Source organism: Bidens hawaiensis, unplaced genomic scaffold (assembly GCF_021521415.1).
Source record: "Bidens hawaiensis isolate Kalapana, Puna unplaced genomic scaffold, B.hawaiensis_p1.1 tig00070160_1, whole genome shotgun sequence".
Lineage (NCBI taxonomy): Eukaryota > Viridiplantae > Streptophyta > Magnoliopsida > Asterales > Asteraceae > Bidens > Bidens hawaiensis.
In genome coordinates, this window is record NW_027502335.1 from 1 (window position 1) to 20,204 (window position 20,204).

A 20,204-nucleotide genomic window follows, 5' to 3' on the forward strand; every position below is an offset into this window, starting at 1 on the left:
ATAATATATAATGTTTTTTTTGCTCATGTGGCATACACGTAAAATCAAATACGTTAATATGGACGGCCTATGTGTCAAAAATTAACATGTGAGCAAATTATGTTGATAATTTTTTTTATATTGTTCCTTTTTGAGTCTTTTGTAATGTGGTTATTGTTATTTTTATATTTTAATTTTTATACTTCTATAAATATAATTATATGTTTATTGTTTATTATATGTTTATATTAGAAGATAGTTGGTTATTATTATTATTGGATGATCAAATAAGAAGATGTATGAGCTAGGGTAGAATAGTTATACCAGTGATTCTGGTGATGGCCGTGGAATAGAACGAGTTGTGCACACAGTATTGACAAGAGCAGTAGAACTAGTTGTGCACTTTATTATCATCCAACAATAATAATAACCAACTATCTTATAATATAAGCATATAATATAAACATGCAATTATATTTATAAAAAGAATTTTTTTTTAAAAGAATAAAAATCAAAATATAAAAATAACAATAACCACATACAAAAAAACTAAAAGAGAACAGTATAAAAAAAATTATCAACATAATTTGCTTACATGTCAATTTTTGACACATAGCCAGTTCATGTTAACGTATTTAATTTTATGTGTATGTCACATAAGCAAAAAAACATGTTATTATAAGTTATATCAAATTTATGTTCGAAATTAGCATGTGGGGGGACTTTAACATGCAAAAATTTGTTAAGGGACTTTTATGAGCAAAAAGAGAAAGTATGTTGGTTTTTTATGACATTTTCCATTCAATTAACTAGAACTAGAATGAATTTTTGTGTGTTTACTACATATTTCCTTTAAACAACCTTGCTTTAGCTACTATGTAATCCAATTTTGTGATGATATTAACTGTAGCATGGTCTTTTAATGTATTATCATTATAATTAATGATCTGGGATGTGATTGTTTTTTTTTTGTGTGTGAATTTTGTTTATATTTTCCTTAAAGAACCTTGCTTTAGCTACTACTATAGTCCAGTTTTGTGATGATCAAGAATTCAAGATACTAACATATGGTCTTTTAATGTGTTATTATTAATGATCTGGGATATTTTTCTTTTTGTGTGTATTTTGTTCATATTTTCTTTAAAAGAACCTTGCTTTTAGCTAATACTGTAATCCAACTTTGTGATGGTCAAGAATACAAGATATTAACTGTAATATATTAATATGGTCTTTTGATGTATTTCAACAGGTAAGGTTACATCTGCTTCAGTGCCACCTAGCCCTCGGAGCCAAACCGAGATTCTACAATCTGGAAACTTGAAAGCATTTAGTTTTAATGTTCTTAGACTAGCCACCCGAAATTTCCGACCCGATAGTGTTCTCGGAGAAGGCGGTTTCGGGTCGGTTTTTAAAGGGTGGATTGATGAACAATCACATACAGCTGCAAAACCGGGCACCGGCACTGTCATTGCTGTAAAAAGATTGAACCAAGAAGGTCTACAAGGTCATCAAGAATGGTTGGTAAGTACAAATCTTGAATCCTTTTATAAAATTATGTAACTTTTTTAATAAATCTTGGATCTTTTTTGCAAAATGTTGGATCTTTTTTACAAAATCATAGATCCTTTTTACAAAGTCATGGAACCTTTTTACAAAGTCATGGATCTTATTTACAAAATGTTGGCTTTTTTACAAATCTTGTTTCTTTTTTACAAAAGCTTGTATCTTTTTTAAAAATCTTGGACCCTTTTTAAAAAATGTTGAATCTTTTATACAAAAGCTTGGATCTTTTTTTAAAATATTGTATCTTCATTAAAAATCTTGGATCCATTTTACAAAATGTTGAATCTTTTATACAAAAGCTTGTATCTTTTATACAAATATTGGATTTTTTTATGCAAGGGGTTGTTTCTTTGGCATTGTTTCAGGCTGAAATCAACTATTTAGGGCTGCTAAATCATCCAAATCTTGTGAAGTTAATCGGTTACTGCATAGAAGATGATCACAGGATGTTGGTGTATGAATTCATGCCACGAGGCAGCTTAGAAAACCATCTTTTTAGAAGTCAGTTCTTGAATTCTTGATATTGTTAATTACTTAAAAAAAATCCTATTTTCAAGAAATTTGTTAATTAAAGTTTGTTTTATATAACAGGGGAGTTCTTACTTTCAACCGCTTTCTTGGAATCTAAGAATTAAGGTTGCTCTTGGTGCTGCAAAGGGGCTTGCTTACCTTCACAGCCCGGAAGCAAAAGTGATATATCGCGATTTCAAGTCTTCAAATATTTTGATTGATTCTGTATGTTTGTAAAGTTGATCTTTTTGATAATAGTTTATATCACATTCAGTATCTTTACATGACTTTCTTACAACTTGAATAACTTTTTATTTTCAGAATTACAATGCAAAACTTTCTGATTTCGGGTTGGCAAAGGACGGACCGGTGGATGGAAAGAGTCACGTGTCTACTAGGGTTATGGGTACATATGGTTATGCAGCTCCTGAGTATATGGCCACAGGTAAGCTAAAGTGGTTTTAGACTTTCTTAGTATAACCTATGTGTGTAAAGGAGTTAATAAACACGAATTGAGGTTTGTTTGTGTTTGTGTTCTCATTCATTTAACTTTAGCTGAATAAAAGACGGATACAAATGCCGTAAATGGGCATATTTTCTTGTTCTTGTTCATTTGTCAGGAAAATGAGTTTATGCGTGTTTAATATGTTAAGCGAACGCAATAAAGAATAATAATAAGCACAAATGGACACCAGTTATAAGCGAAAAACAATACCCAAATTGAAGTCTTTGTCATCAATATAATATTTTTTAAGTAAATGGTTTAAAATGAGTTGGGCTTAGCTTGTTTGAAATTTTGAATGAATGTTTGAACAGACATAAATGAACCTTAACGGAAGAACATTAACGACTGTTCACAAACATAAATAAACAAACGGGACACGTGTTCATGTTCGTTTAATTAAATGCACAAAATATTTTCTACATGTTTGTTTGTTTAGTTAAAGAACAACTTTTTTAATCAATATTGGTTATTTAATTAAATGAACAATTTTTTTTAGTTCATATTTGTTCGTTTATTCAAATGATCCTTTTTATTTCATGGTTATGCATTTATTTAAATTAACATTTTTTTGTTACTCTTTATTCGTTTATTAAAGAAATGAACATAAAAGAACTTCTATCAAACGAATCACTAATAGTTGGGTTCGTTTACTGGTCTACTACAACCTAAACGTCCTAAGTCTTATATGTTAATGAATACCCATTGTTCTAATATTTTTTTGCCTGTGTTTCAAACAGGTCACTTAACTCCGAGAAGCGACATATACAGTTTCGGAGTGGTCCTTCTAGAAATCTTGACCGGGAGGCGATGCATAGACAAGAACCGCCCAACGGGTGAGCAAATACTCGTTGAGTTTGTCAAACCGTACTTAACCAGCAAACGAAGGATTCTTTACATCATGGACCCACGGCTAGCCGGGCAGTACTCGCCAAACGTAGCCATGCGAGCCGCTCTGCTCGCAACCAAATGCCTCTTGAAGGAGCCCAAACAAAGGCCACTGCTGATGAGTTGGTCAAGGCTTTGGAGCAGCTTCAAGATTTGCAGAAAGTTGGTGATAGTTCAAGAAGAGAACCGGCTAGGAAACACAGGGATGGAAAGCCCGATTCTTATCCTAGACCTGAGGGTTTGGGCTCGGTTTCAAGCTCGGGATCGGGCTCTAGTAGGGGTTAGTGTTGAGAAAGGATGAAGGATTTTGGTTGTACAGTTTTGAGATGCACATTGTGCTGTGAAGGATTTAAGGTTTAAGGGTTTATTGGTTCTATGAAAGCACTATGTTGAGATGAAATGTGACATGTTGGAATCCCAATTGGAGGGATTTTGTTATTGTTTATTTAAAGTTTGTTTGGTGATGAAGGTTCGGTTCATTTATATGGAAATGGATGGAAAGTATTTGTGTGAAATATCTAGTGCAATTTTTGTTACATGGTATACTAAAAATTTGATTAAATCAGCAAAGTAGTGATTACATCGAAACAGAAGGCAAGCGGGCAACAAGCTACACCGATAACCTTAAATCATAACTAAACATGTTTAAAAAACTTTTAAGAGTATATTCTCTCTTTTTCTTATATCTGTTTCGAACTTCTTTTTAATCGAACCGTAACCTTAAATCATAAACGCTCCAACCCGTTGGAATTTGTAGAAAACAGAAGAATAAACAAGTATACTTAGTTATGATCTCTTAGAGTCTTAGATAAATAATATCATGTGTGTTTTCGATAAATATATAAAGTTGCCTATCTTACAATAGCTATAACTAGAAACTTGGCAGTGAAGAAAAAGAACGAATACAAAATGTTACATTTCCTTCTTCATTTTGGTTAAAATTTAATAATGTTTAGTCTTATTTAAATATAATATTACATCAACAACTAGTCGTGGGTTCGAGTCCCACGGATGGCGTTTTTTAGTTATCATTTGATTGTTTATTTTATTCTCACATAGAAAAGGCTGTGGATGCATATTTCTGATTATATTTTAGTGCATGTTGTGTAGCATCTTTTTTGATTTAGATCACAATTATTTCAAGCACATATTCTGGTTATTTTTATTGCAACTTGTATCTTTTGTCTGGTTTAGATCACAAATTATAGTGGGTTTTGTTCCAACTTTACTATAAATGTTTGTGTACACATTCGACCTATCCGTTTCGATCCGATGTATCCAACCTTTATTCTTACAGGCATATGTGATCACCAATTTATATAAATATAGACCACCAAAAGAATATCAAACAATCCAAAATTTAATAAAAAAAATAATATAAAAAACAAAATTCTTGAAGTAGAGATTAAGATATTAACCGTAGATGCAAAGCAAGCCTCTCACCAATAAAAAAAATTAAAATTAAAATCCTCTCATGGGAATACATGTGCATATATACAAATACACACCTTTTGACCCATCATACATCTTGTCACAGGCACAAAGATATGTACAATGTGAAACATTGTACATGGTTTGTGAAATTATGTAACACCAACACTAGTTTGTGAAATTATATCAAAAAGTTAATATCTTTTAACAATAAAATTATAATCACTCAAAAACATGAAGCCAACTCACACTTTGCAAGCCGAAAAGCGCCTTTTAGGAACCCACATTATACCTAACTAGTCAATCGAGGCTCGGCTAGAAAGTTGACTATTCTGTTCAACAGATTCAGGCCAAAAACAGTTTCTTCACAATTAATCTTTACCGAAGCATTCAATGGTTCAAAGCAATTACCATGAATCATAACCGATATAAGGCATGGGATCGAGTTGCTAAGTATCTCACCACTGAACCGTAAGCACAGACCTGATGTATCGTTTAAATGCGCATCCACGGGCATGCTTACAGATACCAAATGAAGATTTGCATTACTCAACATCTTGGATGCTAAACTTTGACATATGATCAAGAACGAATCCTTTGTTGATGACATGTCACCGTCCTTGTCATCACTTGCCACCTCAGCAAGGTGGTCGGTAAAGGAACTGTTGATGTGTAGATAAGTTTGAAGTCAAATAAATGTATATGGCAAATCTGTAATAATAAAAAAAAGGAGAATTGCCCTTTTACATTTTTCTTTTTTTGGTTTTCCTGTTTTTTATGTCTCTAATGAGTTTTCTTTAATCTATTTTGCATTCTTACTCTTTTGTTTAACAATTCAACAAACTTCGTTTTCCAATGTAAAGAAGAGTAGATTATAGATGGACAAAACGAACTGATGTAAAAACGCAAAAAAAAAAAAGAAAAAAAAAACTTAGTAAAAACGCAGAAAAGATAGAAAAGAACTCATTAGCGAAATATTAAAAAACCATAAATAACAAAAAAACCAAACTATTTAATAATGGGTAAATATGAAACATTGAAAAATTTTAAATAATGGGTAAAATAGTCATTTTATAACTTATTTTATATAAAATAAATCAAAATGTGTAAATTTGATATTTTTGTTTATCATCAAGGGTTGGGATATATGCAAATTTAGTTTTGGTGGTTGGTAAATATGCAATTAGTGAAGTTTACAAGGGGATATATGCAATCCTCCCATAAAAAAAAGGCCAACCTAACAAACGAATACCTTCTTGTGTATTCAAACATTCCGGGGAGTTGGGCTTCTTTTTGTGAGAAAGCATCAAGATTCATTATGAGAGGCTTTATGAAATATCCAATATCGGGCCGGAGTTTAACAGGGTGCTTTTGGTCATTACACCATAATGTGAGCTTCAAAGGTAAAAGATGATGGTGAAAGTGAACATGAATAACTCTTTTTATACTTTGACCAGGTTCAAGTGTGGTAATTTCTTCCATTGGAACAAAAACTGGTTCATCCTTTTGAGACTCAGAACTGCACACCAATTTCAACAAAAGCTGGAATTATATTTCATTATAAAAAGGGTCAATCTATTTGCACCCATTAAATTACATATTATACACATTGGTATGATTTTCACTAGGGGTGTGCACGGATCGGTTGTGGGCTCAAACCAAACCAAAAACCGAAAATTTGGTTTTTGAGATTTTGAAAACCGTTCGGTTTTATCGGTTTTCAGTTTGGGTTTGGTTTTGGTTTTACCTATGGGCTTAAAGCTTTTAGGCCAAAAAGATAATTGGCCAAAAATAATGAATGAGACCCCGGATCTTTTTGTTAATTAATAAATTATTGATATTTATACATTTGGGCCAAAGTATTTGCAAACATATTCATTAAATTCTTATAAATAACGTAATTTTCAAATTAAAAATGAAAATCCATAAAGCTGGTTCGGTTTTAATTACATGCAAAACCAAAACCGAACCTAAAGTTCGGTTTTTACGAAAACATAATCCATTCGGTTTTTCTTTAGTTTCAGTATTTTGTTTGGGTTTTTCGGTTACAGATCAGCATCTTCGATTTCACGCACACCCTATTTTTTTTAACTCTTTTTATATAAATTATATTTTTTAATTGTTTTGTAACTTTTAGCATATAATGTTTTACGTAAATTCGAATACACCATTGCGATTTTATATTTATATCTGCAATTTCAGAAACAGAGCCGTATCCAATATCATATGGATAAAAATTCAATGAAAATTTATATCAGATACAGCTTCATTTTTAATCAAATTTGCATCAAAATACAGATAAAAATAAATATATCGCAACGATGTATTCAAGTTTATATGATTTTTATATACTAGAAGTTATAAGAGAAAAACAGAATATAACTGAAGTAAAAAAGTCACACGAACCCAAAATAAACATAAATAATTAGATAAATATACATACCTTCCTTGGTCAACCGACTCCGAATCTTCATCAGTCAAAATTAATTTTGACATTGGCTCAGAAGAACAGTTCTGGAAGAACGTATCAACACTTACAAGTGAAGGTGATATTGTTGAAGCTTCCAATGAATATTTATATTCTACTTTCAAACCATTTCCATATGTTGGATCTAAAAGTGTGTATATATTAGGTTTAATTCTCGCACTTATATCTCCAATAGAAATCCTTGCTGATGGAATCCTTTCATCTACACTATGACTTTGACTTTGACCTTGACCATTATTATCACCTAACCATGATTCCAAATCTCCTTTTGACATCAACTCACTAACATCATTACTTTCTTGTTGCGGTTTGCCTACATCAGCGAAACTAATTAATGAATCGGTGGTGTTATTGTTATTGCCGGTTTCACTTGTAGCACTCTCGTCATCAGTTCTGGTTGAAGCAGTAACAGAATCTTCTGAATAATAACTGCCTTCTTCATTCAAAGATCCCGAGTCAACATCAGAATCATTTACTTCGGTTTGACCTGGTCCTTCCAGTCCTTTGACCATATCAGATTCAGTCAAACTGCACGGCTCAGGAAGAGGCTCGTACCCTGGAGCTGCATGAAAAACTATATGTGAAAGAGAACCTGGAAGGTAAAATCGGTTATTAACCGTTTCGATTGATGGCTTTACGTTCTCCCCGAATACATGTTTCGCGAGTAAAACTGGTATTTCAATTTCATTATTATCAGCCTTTTCTTTTTCCTCTATTTCGCTAGAAGTAAAGTAGCAAGACAAAAGTTTCCTCAAAACGCGGGCCCGGTCACGAACATCATAGTTTAAATCAAATTTGGCGAGTTCAAGCACGTAGCTTAATATTTTTTTTGCAGTATCAAAATCTTCACCCTTTGAATTTAAAAGAACCTGCGGCATAAATCACATTTGAATAAGTAAAGGTATATATACTTTATAATTTAGATCATTGCTTCGGTTAGTATAACTCATCGTACCTTAGCAGCAGCATTTAGAATCTGATATTTTGTTTCAATGGGCTCGGAAGGAAAGCTTCGGGCTAGAAATCTTAGAATTACGGGTACCATTTTGGGAATAATATTGCCAATTGAGTTGTATTCACCTGCTATCCAAACAATCATTGCACGGGCCACGGGAACTTTTATTGTATCCAAATTTCGTATCAAAAAAATAATCGCCTGTAATTATGAGTTTGCAAATTGCATTAGTATGACAACAGAACCTTAATATAACTACAAAACATAAATGGTACTACCTAAATAAAACGTGTCAACACGAGTCACTTTGACATGTGGTGAGATGGGTTTGGTTGCCATGAAACCTTTCTTCAACTTTTTAGTTATTTTATGTATAATTAGCATGTCAAATATCATTACTGAAACTATATTATTTCAACAATAACCTAACTTGTTGAACAAAATGATTTAGCAGGTTTTATGCATTCAAAAATACACTTTGGATAATTCTTGGTCAACTTATTAGACAAAATATTAATAGACTCTAGGGTTTCATGATGTTGAGTATTCGGTACAGTAGCCTATATTGAGATTCAAAGAAAGCTCTCATGTAACCAAAGGAGATTTTCTATTTATGAAGCAGAAGATTCTAGTGCTTGTCAACGGTAGGTTTCAATGAGTATAGAAGAGAGGTTGCGATGTTCTTGGTTACAAAGGAGTAACAACTCACCACAAAGTTAGGAGTAGTAAATGAGGATGAAGATGCTGGCAGCTGACTTTGGTGGCAAGTGTGGTAAGGTGGTCACTTATTGTCTTTTCAAGGATGCCAATAGTGGGGAATAATCAGTAGTTTGTTGGACTTGAGCCTAAGACATATTGGCAACGGCCTTTAAAGGATTCGTCTGGATGTTAATAAAGATTACAAACGAACATGATGAACCCGAGAACAAAAGGAGAAGGAAGCTAATCATAACAGGAGAAGAAGACAAGGCCGGTTCCCCCAAAGAAAAGACTGAAAATGAAAAGGAAAATGCTTCAAAGAATAGACATTATGAAGTTGAAACTGATCTTCTATATTAAATCACTGAAGAAAATCAAAACTTATCATCTGATAATGTTTCACTTCTTTATAGTACGGAACTAAAGAAATTAACTGAAATGGAGGATAAGGAGTTGAAGGAAGCTAAATCGAAATCAGCTGAACTTGATGATGTTGAGATCCAGTTTCAGACAAAAAGATATTCTTCAATGTAAAAAGCAATTGAAAAAGATTTCTCTTTACAAAATCAAACGTTATGCCCTGTAGGAGCAACTAAAGTTAAAATAATTAGAGTGAAAGAGATGAAAGCAAATCCTTTGGTCAAGCCTACTCCTTCTAAACCTAAAAGTCCAAGAACCGTGAACAAGTTTGAAATGATGAAAGAAGCACAGGTAGAAGCACACATTGGTAATACAATAAAAGTTCAGTGACGAGATGGGTTGAGAGACGAGTCCTTAAAGAGTATGAAAATCTACAAAAACTGAAAAAGCAACATCCATATAAACTTGGTAATAGTGAGTGTCTTGTATATTTGAATACGAGAGTTACAAGAACTATTCATATCCCAAGTCTATTCGTATTCAAATTCCAAGTCTAATAATCCTCTGTCTAATACAACTTGACCCGTCCAACCCGCTTTCTTTTAAAGATAGGGTTTTGTGCATGAAACCAAAAAACCCAATCCGTAATCGAAATAACCAAACCCAAACAAAAACCGACGGTCTAGTTAGATGTTTTCTTAAGAAACTTAATTTTCGGTTCGGTTTCGGTTTTACATGTAACTAAAACTGAATTGAACCGCATTTATGGATTTTCATTTTTATTGTTAAAATATTAAGTAATTTTAAAAAAATTAATAAACAATGTTACCACATTTATTAGCCCAAATTTATAACAATCAACTAATTATAAAAGATTTAGACCAAACTCATTATTTTGGCCAATAATTTTTTCCAGTACAAAATTTTAAGCCTGCATGGTAAAATTGACCGAACCAAACCAAAACTGAAAAATCAAAAACCAAACGGTTTTCAAAAAACTAAATAAACAAATTTTTAGTTTTTGGTTCAGTTTGAGCCCAAAACCAACCCATGTACATTCTTATTTAAAGCTTATAAATTTATTTTACCAGCTAGAGATATAACACAACTTAAATCAACCTATTTGTAAGTCAACGGGTAAAAATTGTCACCACAGGTTAGGGGTGTGCACAAAACTGAAAAAACCAAACCAAAACTGAAAAAACCAAACCAAAACCGAGAAAACCAAAAAAACCGAACCGAAAAAACCAAACCGAATTAGAAACTGGCGGTTCGGTTTTGAACTTTAGCAAAAACCACAATATTGGTTTTGGTTCGGTTTTGTATATTGTAAAGAACCAAAAAAACCGAACCGAAATAACCAAAAATTGAAATAACCATAATATCTTCGGTTTCGACATATGGTTAATAACTAATAGTACTATATTTTGATTTTGAATTTTGATTTTAAATGTATCTTTTCTTATCTTTTAATATTTGAAGTACAAATATTCAATATTCTACTAATCATTAGTTTAAAGGAAAAAAAATAACATGCCCAATTTTAATATCTTGGGTCAAGTTTTTTTTTTTTTTGCCCAAAAAGTTTTGGCTCGATTAGCAAAACTGAAAAAACCGCATCCAAAACCGAACAGAACCCAAAAACCGAAAACCGAAACCTAACGGTTTAAAAAATCATAAAACCGAAAGTTTGGTTTTTGGTTTGGTTTTAGTCAAAAACCGCACCACGCACACCCCTACCTCAGGTACAAAAATTTATCTATACTATATTATAATACATATGAGGAGCACAAAAAGGTAATTTTACATAATTTCAAGAGTTAAAGTAATTACAACTTTTAAAACAGGTGGTACAATCCTTTAAAGCTAAATCTTCCTAGCACATGCAAGTTCCCCCATCCTTTTTATGTCATTTAAAAAAAAGAACCGTAAAAACTAGTATTGTTTTTATATTTTTAATACGAGTATGATATTGCTATATAAAGAATTAAAAACAATTACATTTTAACTGGGTTTTTAGTTAATTGGCTAATGCCTTTTTTCCTGCGTTGGGGCCCCATCTAGTTAACCATAATGAATTGCATAGGTTACCATTGAACATAATAATCAAGTAAGAACTTTTAAGTTATATTTGGGCACGTACATTCTCATGACTAGCTGGATCTTGTTTTATGATATCTTTGATGGATGTAATTGCTTGGATCAAAACCACTCCTTCATCATCTGCAAATCCACAAGTATTGGATTCTGCAAGTTATAACTAATTTTAGTTCAAAATCAGAAAAGTTTCACAATATAAATTATATAAATAACTGATTGATAACTAACTAGGTGAAATAAGAGCCAGTAATCCTTCCACACAAGTCTTTGCTACTTGTGGATTCCTCTTTGCACACAGACCAATAGCAGCAACCGTATCTGCAGCAAATCTCCTGTCGGGATCTCTCACATAATCCTACAAATATTCTAAAACTAAGCAAAAATATATTTTAATGCAGCTGATAGTAACTGACATGTACCTGGAATTCTTGAAAGATGACTGAGATTGATGCATCTGTAGCAACGGTTGAAAGGATCTCAAGTTTTAGAGATTTAACTTCATATGCATCCGAAGAGTTTATAAAAAAGTCCTCAATGTTTGGAGCAAAGAGAGAAGGCATCACTTTAGCGAAGACTTGAATGTTGCAGAGGACCTGTTTAAAATAGTTAAATGACCCAACAAATAACTCCGTAAAGTGTAAACAAACCGAACAAGCATGAACGGAGCATTTTCGTGTTCGTTCGTTTAACTTAGCCAACAAACAATCGAACACGAACAGTTAAACAAATGGGTTTTTCTTGTTTGTGTTCATTCATTAACGGTGTAAAAGCACAGTTCACAAATGTAAACGAACATTACTGAACATGGATGAACAAACATATCTGAGCTGAAACCAAATAAAAGTAAAATGTAAACAACAATATGTTGGGCCTAAAAAGTTATTACAACTAGACTAAATTTTAAAGGGCCTAAAAATTCAAATAGATATTAACAAAGTACACGAACGAACATAAATAAAAGTAATCTTCAGAACATAAATAAATGAGCGAGACATGTGTTCATGTCCGTTCGTTTATTTAGATTTAACAAAAAAGTTTGTTCGTGTATGTTCATTTATTGAAAAAATATAAGTTAACTTAAATGAACGAACATAAACGAACGCTCACGAACATAAACGAACGAACGTTCGTTTAACTAAATGGACAAAAATTTTGTTCATGTGCGTTCATTTATTAAAAAACATAAATGAACTTAAATGAACGAATGAAAACGAACGTTCACGATCACAAATGAACTAACTTGTCGTTCATTTAACTAGATGAACAACATTGTTGTTCATGCACGTTCGTTTAATAAACAAACAAACATAAATGCACTTCCACTGCACGGTTCAGCAATCGTTCGGCTCACTTACAAGCCTACGGCAACATTGATACCGGTATAATACATAAGATAAAATTTTAAAACATATTTCAAAACTAAAACAAACGTACCACGTATTTTGAGGCATCTGATGATCTCAAAAGAAACAATAAAGGTTTTACAATTTTTGAAATTTCCTCCATGGGAGCCATAATCCAGTGCACCCCAGCAGCAGCAAGCACCACTGCACTGTTCCTACTCCATAACAAAGGCGACATACAGTGTAACAGAATCTTGACGCTTTCATCATTTTTTGATGATGTAAACAGTGAAGAAACATGTTCGGATGGCATCACATCTGAATTATTATCGAGAACTGATAAGTACTTATCTTGTCCGGCAAGGTAACTCCTTGACACCATGCCTGCCAACTCGGTTTCCTCAATCCCAATTTCATATTTCTTTTTTATGTCTAAATAGTCAGTATCCGATTCTGACCCGGTTTTTTCATTGCTGAAAATATTAGGTAATAAAGATGCCATAATAGATTCTTTTGCAAGCCCGTGTCGTGCAATAACATAACGAAGAAGAATTCCTATTAATATGATCTGGCCCCACTCTTCTACATCTGGAAGAATTTCACATAGTCGTTTATAGTTTCTACCAATTAGAGGTAAATTATTTGGACAAATGGAAGCAAATGCTGCTGCTGCTGCTCCAACTACAGGGGAATTATCATTTAATAGAATTCCAATAATCTGCAGTGAACCGATGCAACACATTTACTACCACTATAAAATAAGAAAGAATATAATTTATGATAATGTAAGTATTCCCTTCTTAAAGCTCTATCTTTTAGTGAAAACTGAAACCCTGTATGTATGTTCACAAAAGAGAAAATGAAAACAGTTTCTGAATATAATCACCCAATATATATATAAAGTTTAGTACTTGGAATAATTATCTAAAAATACTTGACATAATAAACTAAAGTTTAAAAATATAATATATAGAAAAAACCTTTAATCACTGAACATAAGTGAACGTAAGCGAGCGGACATTAACATAAACAATCAACATAACCGAGTGCAGCCTCTGTTCATATTCGTTCATTTAATCAATCCAACGGAATTCCTTGTTCATGTTCGTTCATTTACTAAACGAACTTCCCGCCGAACAGTTAGTTGAATGTTTGGTTCGTATACAGCCCTAATTTTAAGGTAATTTGATCAGGTAACCATTAAAAATGGCAAGACATAGCTTTTGACCATGTTGCCTTCTCTTATGGCCTGGCATCAGAAAACCAAGTATATTTGGTAATTACCATAAATCATCTTTTAAAACAATGATAATTTATCATACCCTAGAAAAAGATGGTAACTTGAAACAGAAACGAGGCTCGAGTTGGTTGCTTTTTATGCAATTTTCCGTAGAAAATGGATAACTAACTAATTGAACTAACCTCAATGATTGATGAAGCGTTTTCCTCAAGGCGCAAATCATTGACTTTTGGGAGAGCATTAGCAGCACATTTTCTGACATATACAGACGGATCTCGAGCACATTTTCTAACTGCCACCAGAACAAGAGGTGAGATCACATGCAGGCGAATACCAGCCATTGTACGCAGCGCCCAAGCCCTCACCAATGGGTTCTGGTCCCCCAAATCTCTCTGGAAAATATTAATTGATAACAATGCTTCATTGGGACGCCTGATATAGTGGAAAATATATGTGATCAAATGTGAAATAACAATAAGTAACATTTGGTTGAAATGGTTTGAAAGTTGCGCAACTCTATAATCTCTAATAAACAACCATATTTTACCGTATGTAAGTTATTATATTGTAAAATTGATCTGAATACAAAGTTTGCATCAAGACTAAAGGTAATATATAGAGATTAGAAAATATAAACAGCTTGCCTTTCAGCATAATGAAGCACATATAAGTAAACAAGCTTCTTAACCTCCAACGACTGAGATGCAACATTCTTAACAACCTGTAAATCAATCAAAAACAAATAATAAGAAGCTAACCTTTCCGAACTTAATGCAGATAAATTAAGACATTCAAATCTATATAACGGATTTATGTTTACAGTAAACATGACAATGCATTTTACTAATATCAGGGTATGTCAGTGACAGAATAAATTTGATGTAGAAGCCCTATATAATGATGAAGAATTAAGGTGTTACGATCATGTGAACTTTCTGTATACCGCCAAGTGCATAGTTTATAAATAAAAGTTAATGAGTATACACTAACAGAGCCTAATATTATCTCCTATACTCATAGTTATTAAAAGCCCTCGCTTCTTGCGCCTAGGCCCATTTCTCAGACAAAGCTCAATAAATGCGCCTCTAGTTCCTAGGTGAGCGCTTCGGCATTGTCTACGACAGGAACATGCTCAATAAATGCGCCTCTAAAATTTTTCGTATACATAATTTCTTTTTTATTTAAGTGCTCTCGCTTGCCCTGAGTGCGCCTAAGGCATTTTATAATTATTATGCCTATATTACTGAGAAGATATACGCAGTGTCTGAATATAATTAGGTAAAACAGTATTATAACTAAGTAAGTAACAGAAACCTAATTGGCTAATTGATCAGAAAGAGTGGCTTCTGAACCTGTGATTTAACTAACTAGAGATTAAAATGAAGTAACATTGATGAAATGAATAATACCTGAGGGAAGTAATTGGAGACGTCTAAGCCTTGAGCAATGAGAGCGAGTAATCGTTTGAGCGCCTCGCACTTCTCTGAGTCGAATTTGCTGTCGAGAAGAGGAGAGATGTTGACGTCGTCAGGATCGTCGTAGAGGTGAGCGTCTGTGCCCATTCGAAGCACCAGTGTTGAAGCCTTGCTCAAGTTCACCTGTGAGAACATCTCACGTCTGATTCAACACAGATCGAAGGATATATAGATAACACCGGAACCTCAGTCGCCTTGTTATATTGAAATCGTTGTTTCTTTTAAAAAATTAAAATTGAAGGTTCGCCGGTGATAATTTGAATCGGAGATTGCAGTGTAATTTGTTTGATGCGATTAGATTAGGAAGACAACGGGGTCGGGTGGAGTGAGGGTTTATTATTATTTTTCTTTATTATGTTTGTATATATTTATATTTTATTTATTGAAGTAAGTTACATAAATATTCATCAAACTGTTGACGGTTTTTAATTAGGGATCTGAATGAACCTTCATCCCATTCAGCAGCAACAAGTCTGAATGATTCAGACCTAATTTTAATCATTCAGATGTTTTTCTGTTTGGAACCAAACAGTCTGAAATCTGAATTGATAAGATGTTTACATCTGAATAGTTCCATTCAGATATAAACAAACAGCCCCCTTACTTATCTTCATTTTGTGGTTAGGGTTGTAAACGGGTTAAATTGAACTTAATTCGAGCCAGTTTGGCTCGGCTTGATTTCAATAACCAAGCTGTGAAGTTGAGCTTGAGCTCGGCTCGAGCTAACTCGTGGCTCGACGAGCTAACATAATTATTCAAACTTAAAAGAGAAAAAAATTAACTTACAAGCCAACAATCGTTTAACTAGATAATCGTTGTGAGATAACTAACTAACCCATAACGTACTTAAAAAAAGGTAAATAACCACATTCTAATTCACAATAACTCGTGTTAAAACAATACACAACAAAATAAGATTTTGAGCTTTCCTTCCAAATTTTGCACTTCTTAACTTCTTGCATCATCTTTGAGCCACCACCCCACCATCTGCAACTTAAATAAAAGGAAAATTGGTTTTTATTGGTCTCAACTATCGTCTTTTGATCACTACCAGTCTCAACTAACGAATTGGCTGCTGGTGGTCCCAACTTTTAACGTATTTGTTCTTAACGGTCCGCGACTAACAGAATTATAACCTCGTTAGTTTTAGGTCGCCGGAAAAATGTTTTTGGTCGGAAAACATCCCAAAAACTCAACAATTTTGTCCCAAACATCATGTTAACTTTGTATCGTACCTTTAGAAACTTTTTTCTAGTAAAAACCCAAATTATTGAGGTCGCCGGAACCCTAGAACCATCGTCGGAATCAGTTGATGGTGCTTAAGTGATGGTGGTTGATTGGCGGTGAGTCAACTGGTGGCGGTGGCGGTGGCGGTGTTCAGGTGGTGTTTTCCGGCTAACTTTCCCGGCTAAAAACGTTTTTTCCGGCGACCTGAAACTAACGACGTTAGGATTCTGTTAGCCGCGGACCGTTAGGAACAAATACATTAAAAGTTGGGACCATCAGTGACCAAGTCGTTAGTTGGGACCGACAATGACCAAAAGGCAATAGTTGGGACCAATAAAAACCAATTTTCCTAAATAAAAACAACAATACATGTCAACTTAGTTCATAACCAAATCACCAAACCCTCTTTTTATGATTTATCCAAAAAAATACCAAATAATTCATATCCTCTCTTTCATGAACCAACCCACCAAACCCATTTCTTTTATACAATTTACACTTAATTATGATGAAAAAGTAATTTTAATTACATTTCATATCAAATGAACGCCTCCTTACTCGTCAGGACTCGGGATTGGAATTTGTAGACATTCTTATTCCATTGCCAGTTGCTACGCAATAAACAATACAAATGTTAGAATAAAATTAGAAAACTAAAGATGTACCACAAATATAAATATAAATACAAGCTTACTTTTAAAGTTTGAACGGCTATTTTTTATACGAACTTCATCCAATCACCTCCACAAACAAGAAGCTCAACCATATATGTTGAAAGTGTGCTTCTCTAATCACTCAATTTGCGTCCTCCTGCATTTAATGTTGATTATGAGGCAACCATTGTGATTGTAATGCAAAATATGTCACGAGCCATTTTGCTTAAAACAGGGAACTTGCTAGTATTTTGACTCCAACGCGTTAACACATCAAAATCCATATTCTCCAAAACCGTATAACTCGGCTCTTCTAAATGCACCTCGAGTTCAATTTTTTGTGTAATTTCAACTGGTCTAAACTTAAGAATAGCATAAAAATCATCATCTTCTCTACCACCACTTGAGCCTCCAGATAATATGTTTGTAAGGTTGTTGGTCACAGCCTTAGCAGCTTGAAATGCATTAGAGTATTTTTCATAAATAGATTTTAACTTACTAATTACATCTTCAACCTGGTCATCAAGCTCATTTTGGGGATACAACCTCCCAAAAGTTCAAGAAATTGACATCTTTTTTTAAACATGGATATAAAATAGAAGCAATTGACATAAGGATCCCGATCTCTCCCCAGTACTTCTCAAATTGTCAAACATTGGTATCTCATCTTCTTCAAGAAAGTATTTTCTGACTTATACGCGTTGTTGTTTCTTTTTTGATTTTAAAAATCTCAACAAGAATCAAATTTGTTGGTGGATATAATGTACCTGAAAACAAATTTGTAGTAGCCAAAAATACCTCAAGTAGGCCGCACACCATTTTAGCCCGAGCCCACTCCTCATCCGTAAGGGCCCACTCAAAGTTTGAATCCTTCAACTCATAACCTTCAAAATGTCACACCCCGACTAGGTAATTGCGGACGCGTAATACGAGAATGTAGTAGACACCTCTGGTATCAACCACATTGTTATAAAGAAATTTAACAAACTAATTTACATCATATTACATTGGTTGGTACTAAGTTTACAAACTAGGCGAAAAACACATAACCAGTTCTCGTGGTTGTCTATTCTTTATTATATACTTGTATCTATCTACATCGATTAAGTCTCACTTCTAGCACCGCGCACATAAGCAACTTCTTCCAACTTCGGTTCACCTGAAAATCATGTTAAAACAGGTCAACTACAAAGAGGTGGTGAGTTTCATAAGTTTGTACGAGTTCAGTATCTATAATCATAGTACTCAGTATTTATGTATGTAAGTATGTATACGATGTAATTATACTAAGCCACAAGTGAATCTTTGACACGTTACCCTATGTGCCCTCCACTGCCCACGTGTCTTCATGTGGCCTCAACTGCCACATGCCCCAAGGGTACTATGTCTAACACTACATAGTATGATACAACAAGTTCGTGTGGTCATGTGCAATTGTAAAACGTGTTCCGGCATACCTCACCGGCCCTGTTAATTAGGTTTGTCAAACCAATAGTATTATTCACATGCCATGGGCTCGAAGTTAATCACTTGTGTGTGAGGGGGGGACTTTCGAGTGTTAGTACTTAGATAATTCACATCATATAACGTTTCCAAACAAATAGATATACATAAACATGTTTTCCACCCCAAATGTTCATAAAAAGTTTAAAAAGTGGGGTGATGAAACTCACCTTATTGTAGTATTGATCAGTTACACGTGTAGTATGTATAATGCCTCGACTATAGCTCGTATCCTATAATCGTTATAGTACGGTTAACACTTGTACAGTCTTTAAACTAAATCGGGTTGTATATCTAGTCTGGGTATGACTGTTACGCCCAGAACATATTAGTAGTCTTAGATTGTGACGTTATACGTTATGAAATGTTCAAAACCAGACTTGGCTCAGTTTCACCGTTTTCTGTGCCTGGCTAAGTTGATCGTTTACGCGTTTCGGAAATAAGAAAGATCACACAAACTTAAGTAAACATACTATTTGATAAAATGATTTGATTTATAAAAGAAATTTAAGGTTTCGGTATCTGGCTTGATCACAGGGTTCGTTTCCGTTTTCATACGGGTTTGGTTATACAAAACGTGTACAATCCACCCGGACTGTCCGGAAATCTTGTAAAAATTTCATTTTTATCAATTTCGTTAAACACAATGCTACAAATCCTTAGCGTGCTGCGTGAAGACATCTTGTTCCTGCGATGCGTGAAGAGAACTCTTCTCGCAGCGCGCTAAGAATGCATGTTCTTCCCGCAATGCGCTAAGAATGTATGTTCTTCCCGCGATGCGCTTAGAATTCTTGTTCTTCACGCAGCACGCTAAGGATTTGTGATTCTTCCCGCAGGCTTCCATGTAAGGAGTCTGGCGCGTGGAGCTGCAGACATCCTTAGGCGGGAAGAACCAAAGGACAAGCAAAGAGAAGAGGGAAACAAAGCGTAAGGGTGGGACGGCGACAAGAGGGAAAAGAAGGCGGAAAGAGAGAAGGAAGAGGGACGGGACGGCGGAAAGAAAGAGAGAGAGAGGCGGGAAGGAAAATATATATTATTATTAAAAGTAAAATATAAGTATAAATATTAAATAATAAAAGAGAGATCGGGTCAGAGAAACGGGTACCTGGGTCGGGTCGGATCGGGGCAGATGTCACAGTCACCAATCTGTAACACCCCGACCAAAGGCGGATTATACATCGGGGCGCCACATATTGCTTCATTACTCGCGACACTATTGGTGTCAATATTTATTAATACACATTTTATCGCGCACGCGCAGCGGGGAAAATAAAGAACATAAATCAAA

At 34.0% G+C, this 20,204-nt stretch overlaps 1 protein-coding gene and 1 pseudogene across 2 annotated transcripts; one reads left to right on the forward strand and one right to left on the reverse strand.

Annotated features, from left to right (window-relative positions):
- The first annotated feature begins 1,218 nt into the window (after nt 1–1,218).
- On the forward strand, nt 1,219–3,910 carry LOC143605567 (receptor-like cytoplasmic kinase 176; annotated as a pseudogene). Its single transcript, XR_013148565.1, has 5 exons — nt 1,219–1,500; nt 1,908–2,047; nt 2,139–2,277; nt 2,374–2,497; nt 3,295–3,910. The product of XR_013148565.1 is annotated as a receptor-like cytoplasmic kinase 176 (transcript).
- Nucleotides 3,911–4,964: 1,054 nt separating this feature from the next.
- On the reverse strand, nt 4,965–15,703 carry LOC143605566 (AP3-complex subunit beta-A-like). The gene is made up of 11 exons (XM_077081636.1): nt 15,468–15,703; nt 14,703–14,779; nt 14,241–14,490; nt 12,910–13,536; nt 11,895–12,068; nt 11,704–11,830; nt 11,519–11,622; nt 8,317–8,517; nt 7,317–8,230; nt 6,124–6,392; nt 4,965–5,536 (listed from the first exon to the last, which is right to left on the reverse strand). Exons 1-11 carry the CDS (start codon nt 15,666–15,668, stop codon nt 5,166–5,168), a joined length of 3,315 nt encoding a protein of 1,104 aa, XP_076937751.1. The 5' UTR covers nt 15,669–15,703; the 3' UTR covers nt 4,965–5,165.
- Between the last annotated feature and the right edge of the window lie 4,501 nt (nt 15,704–20,204).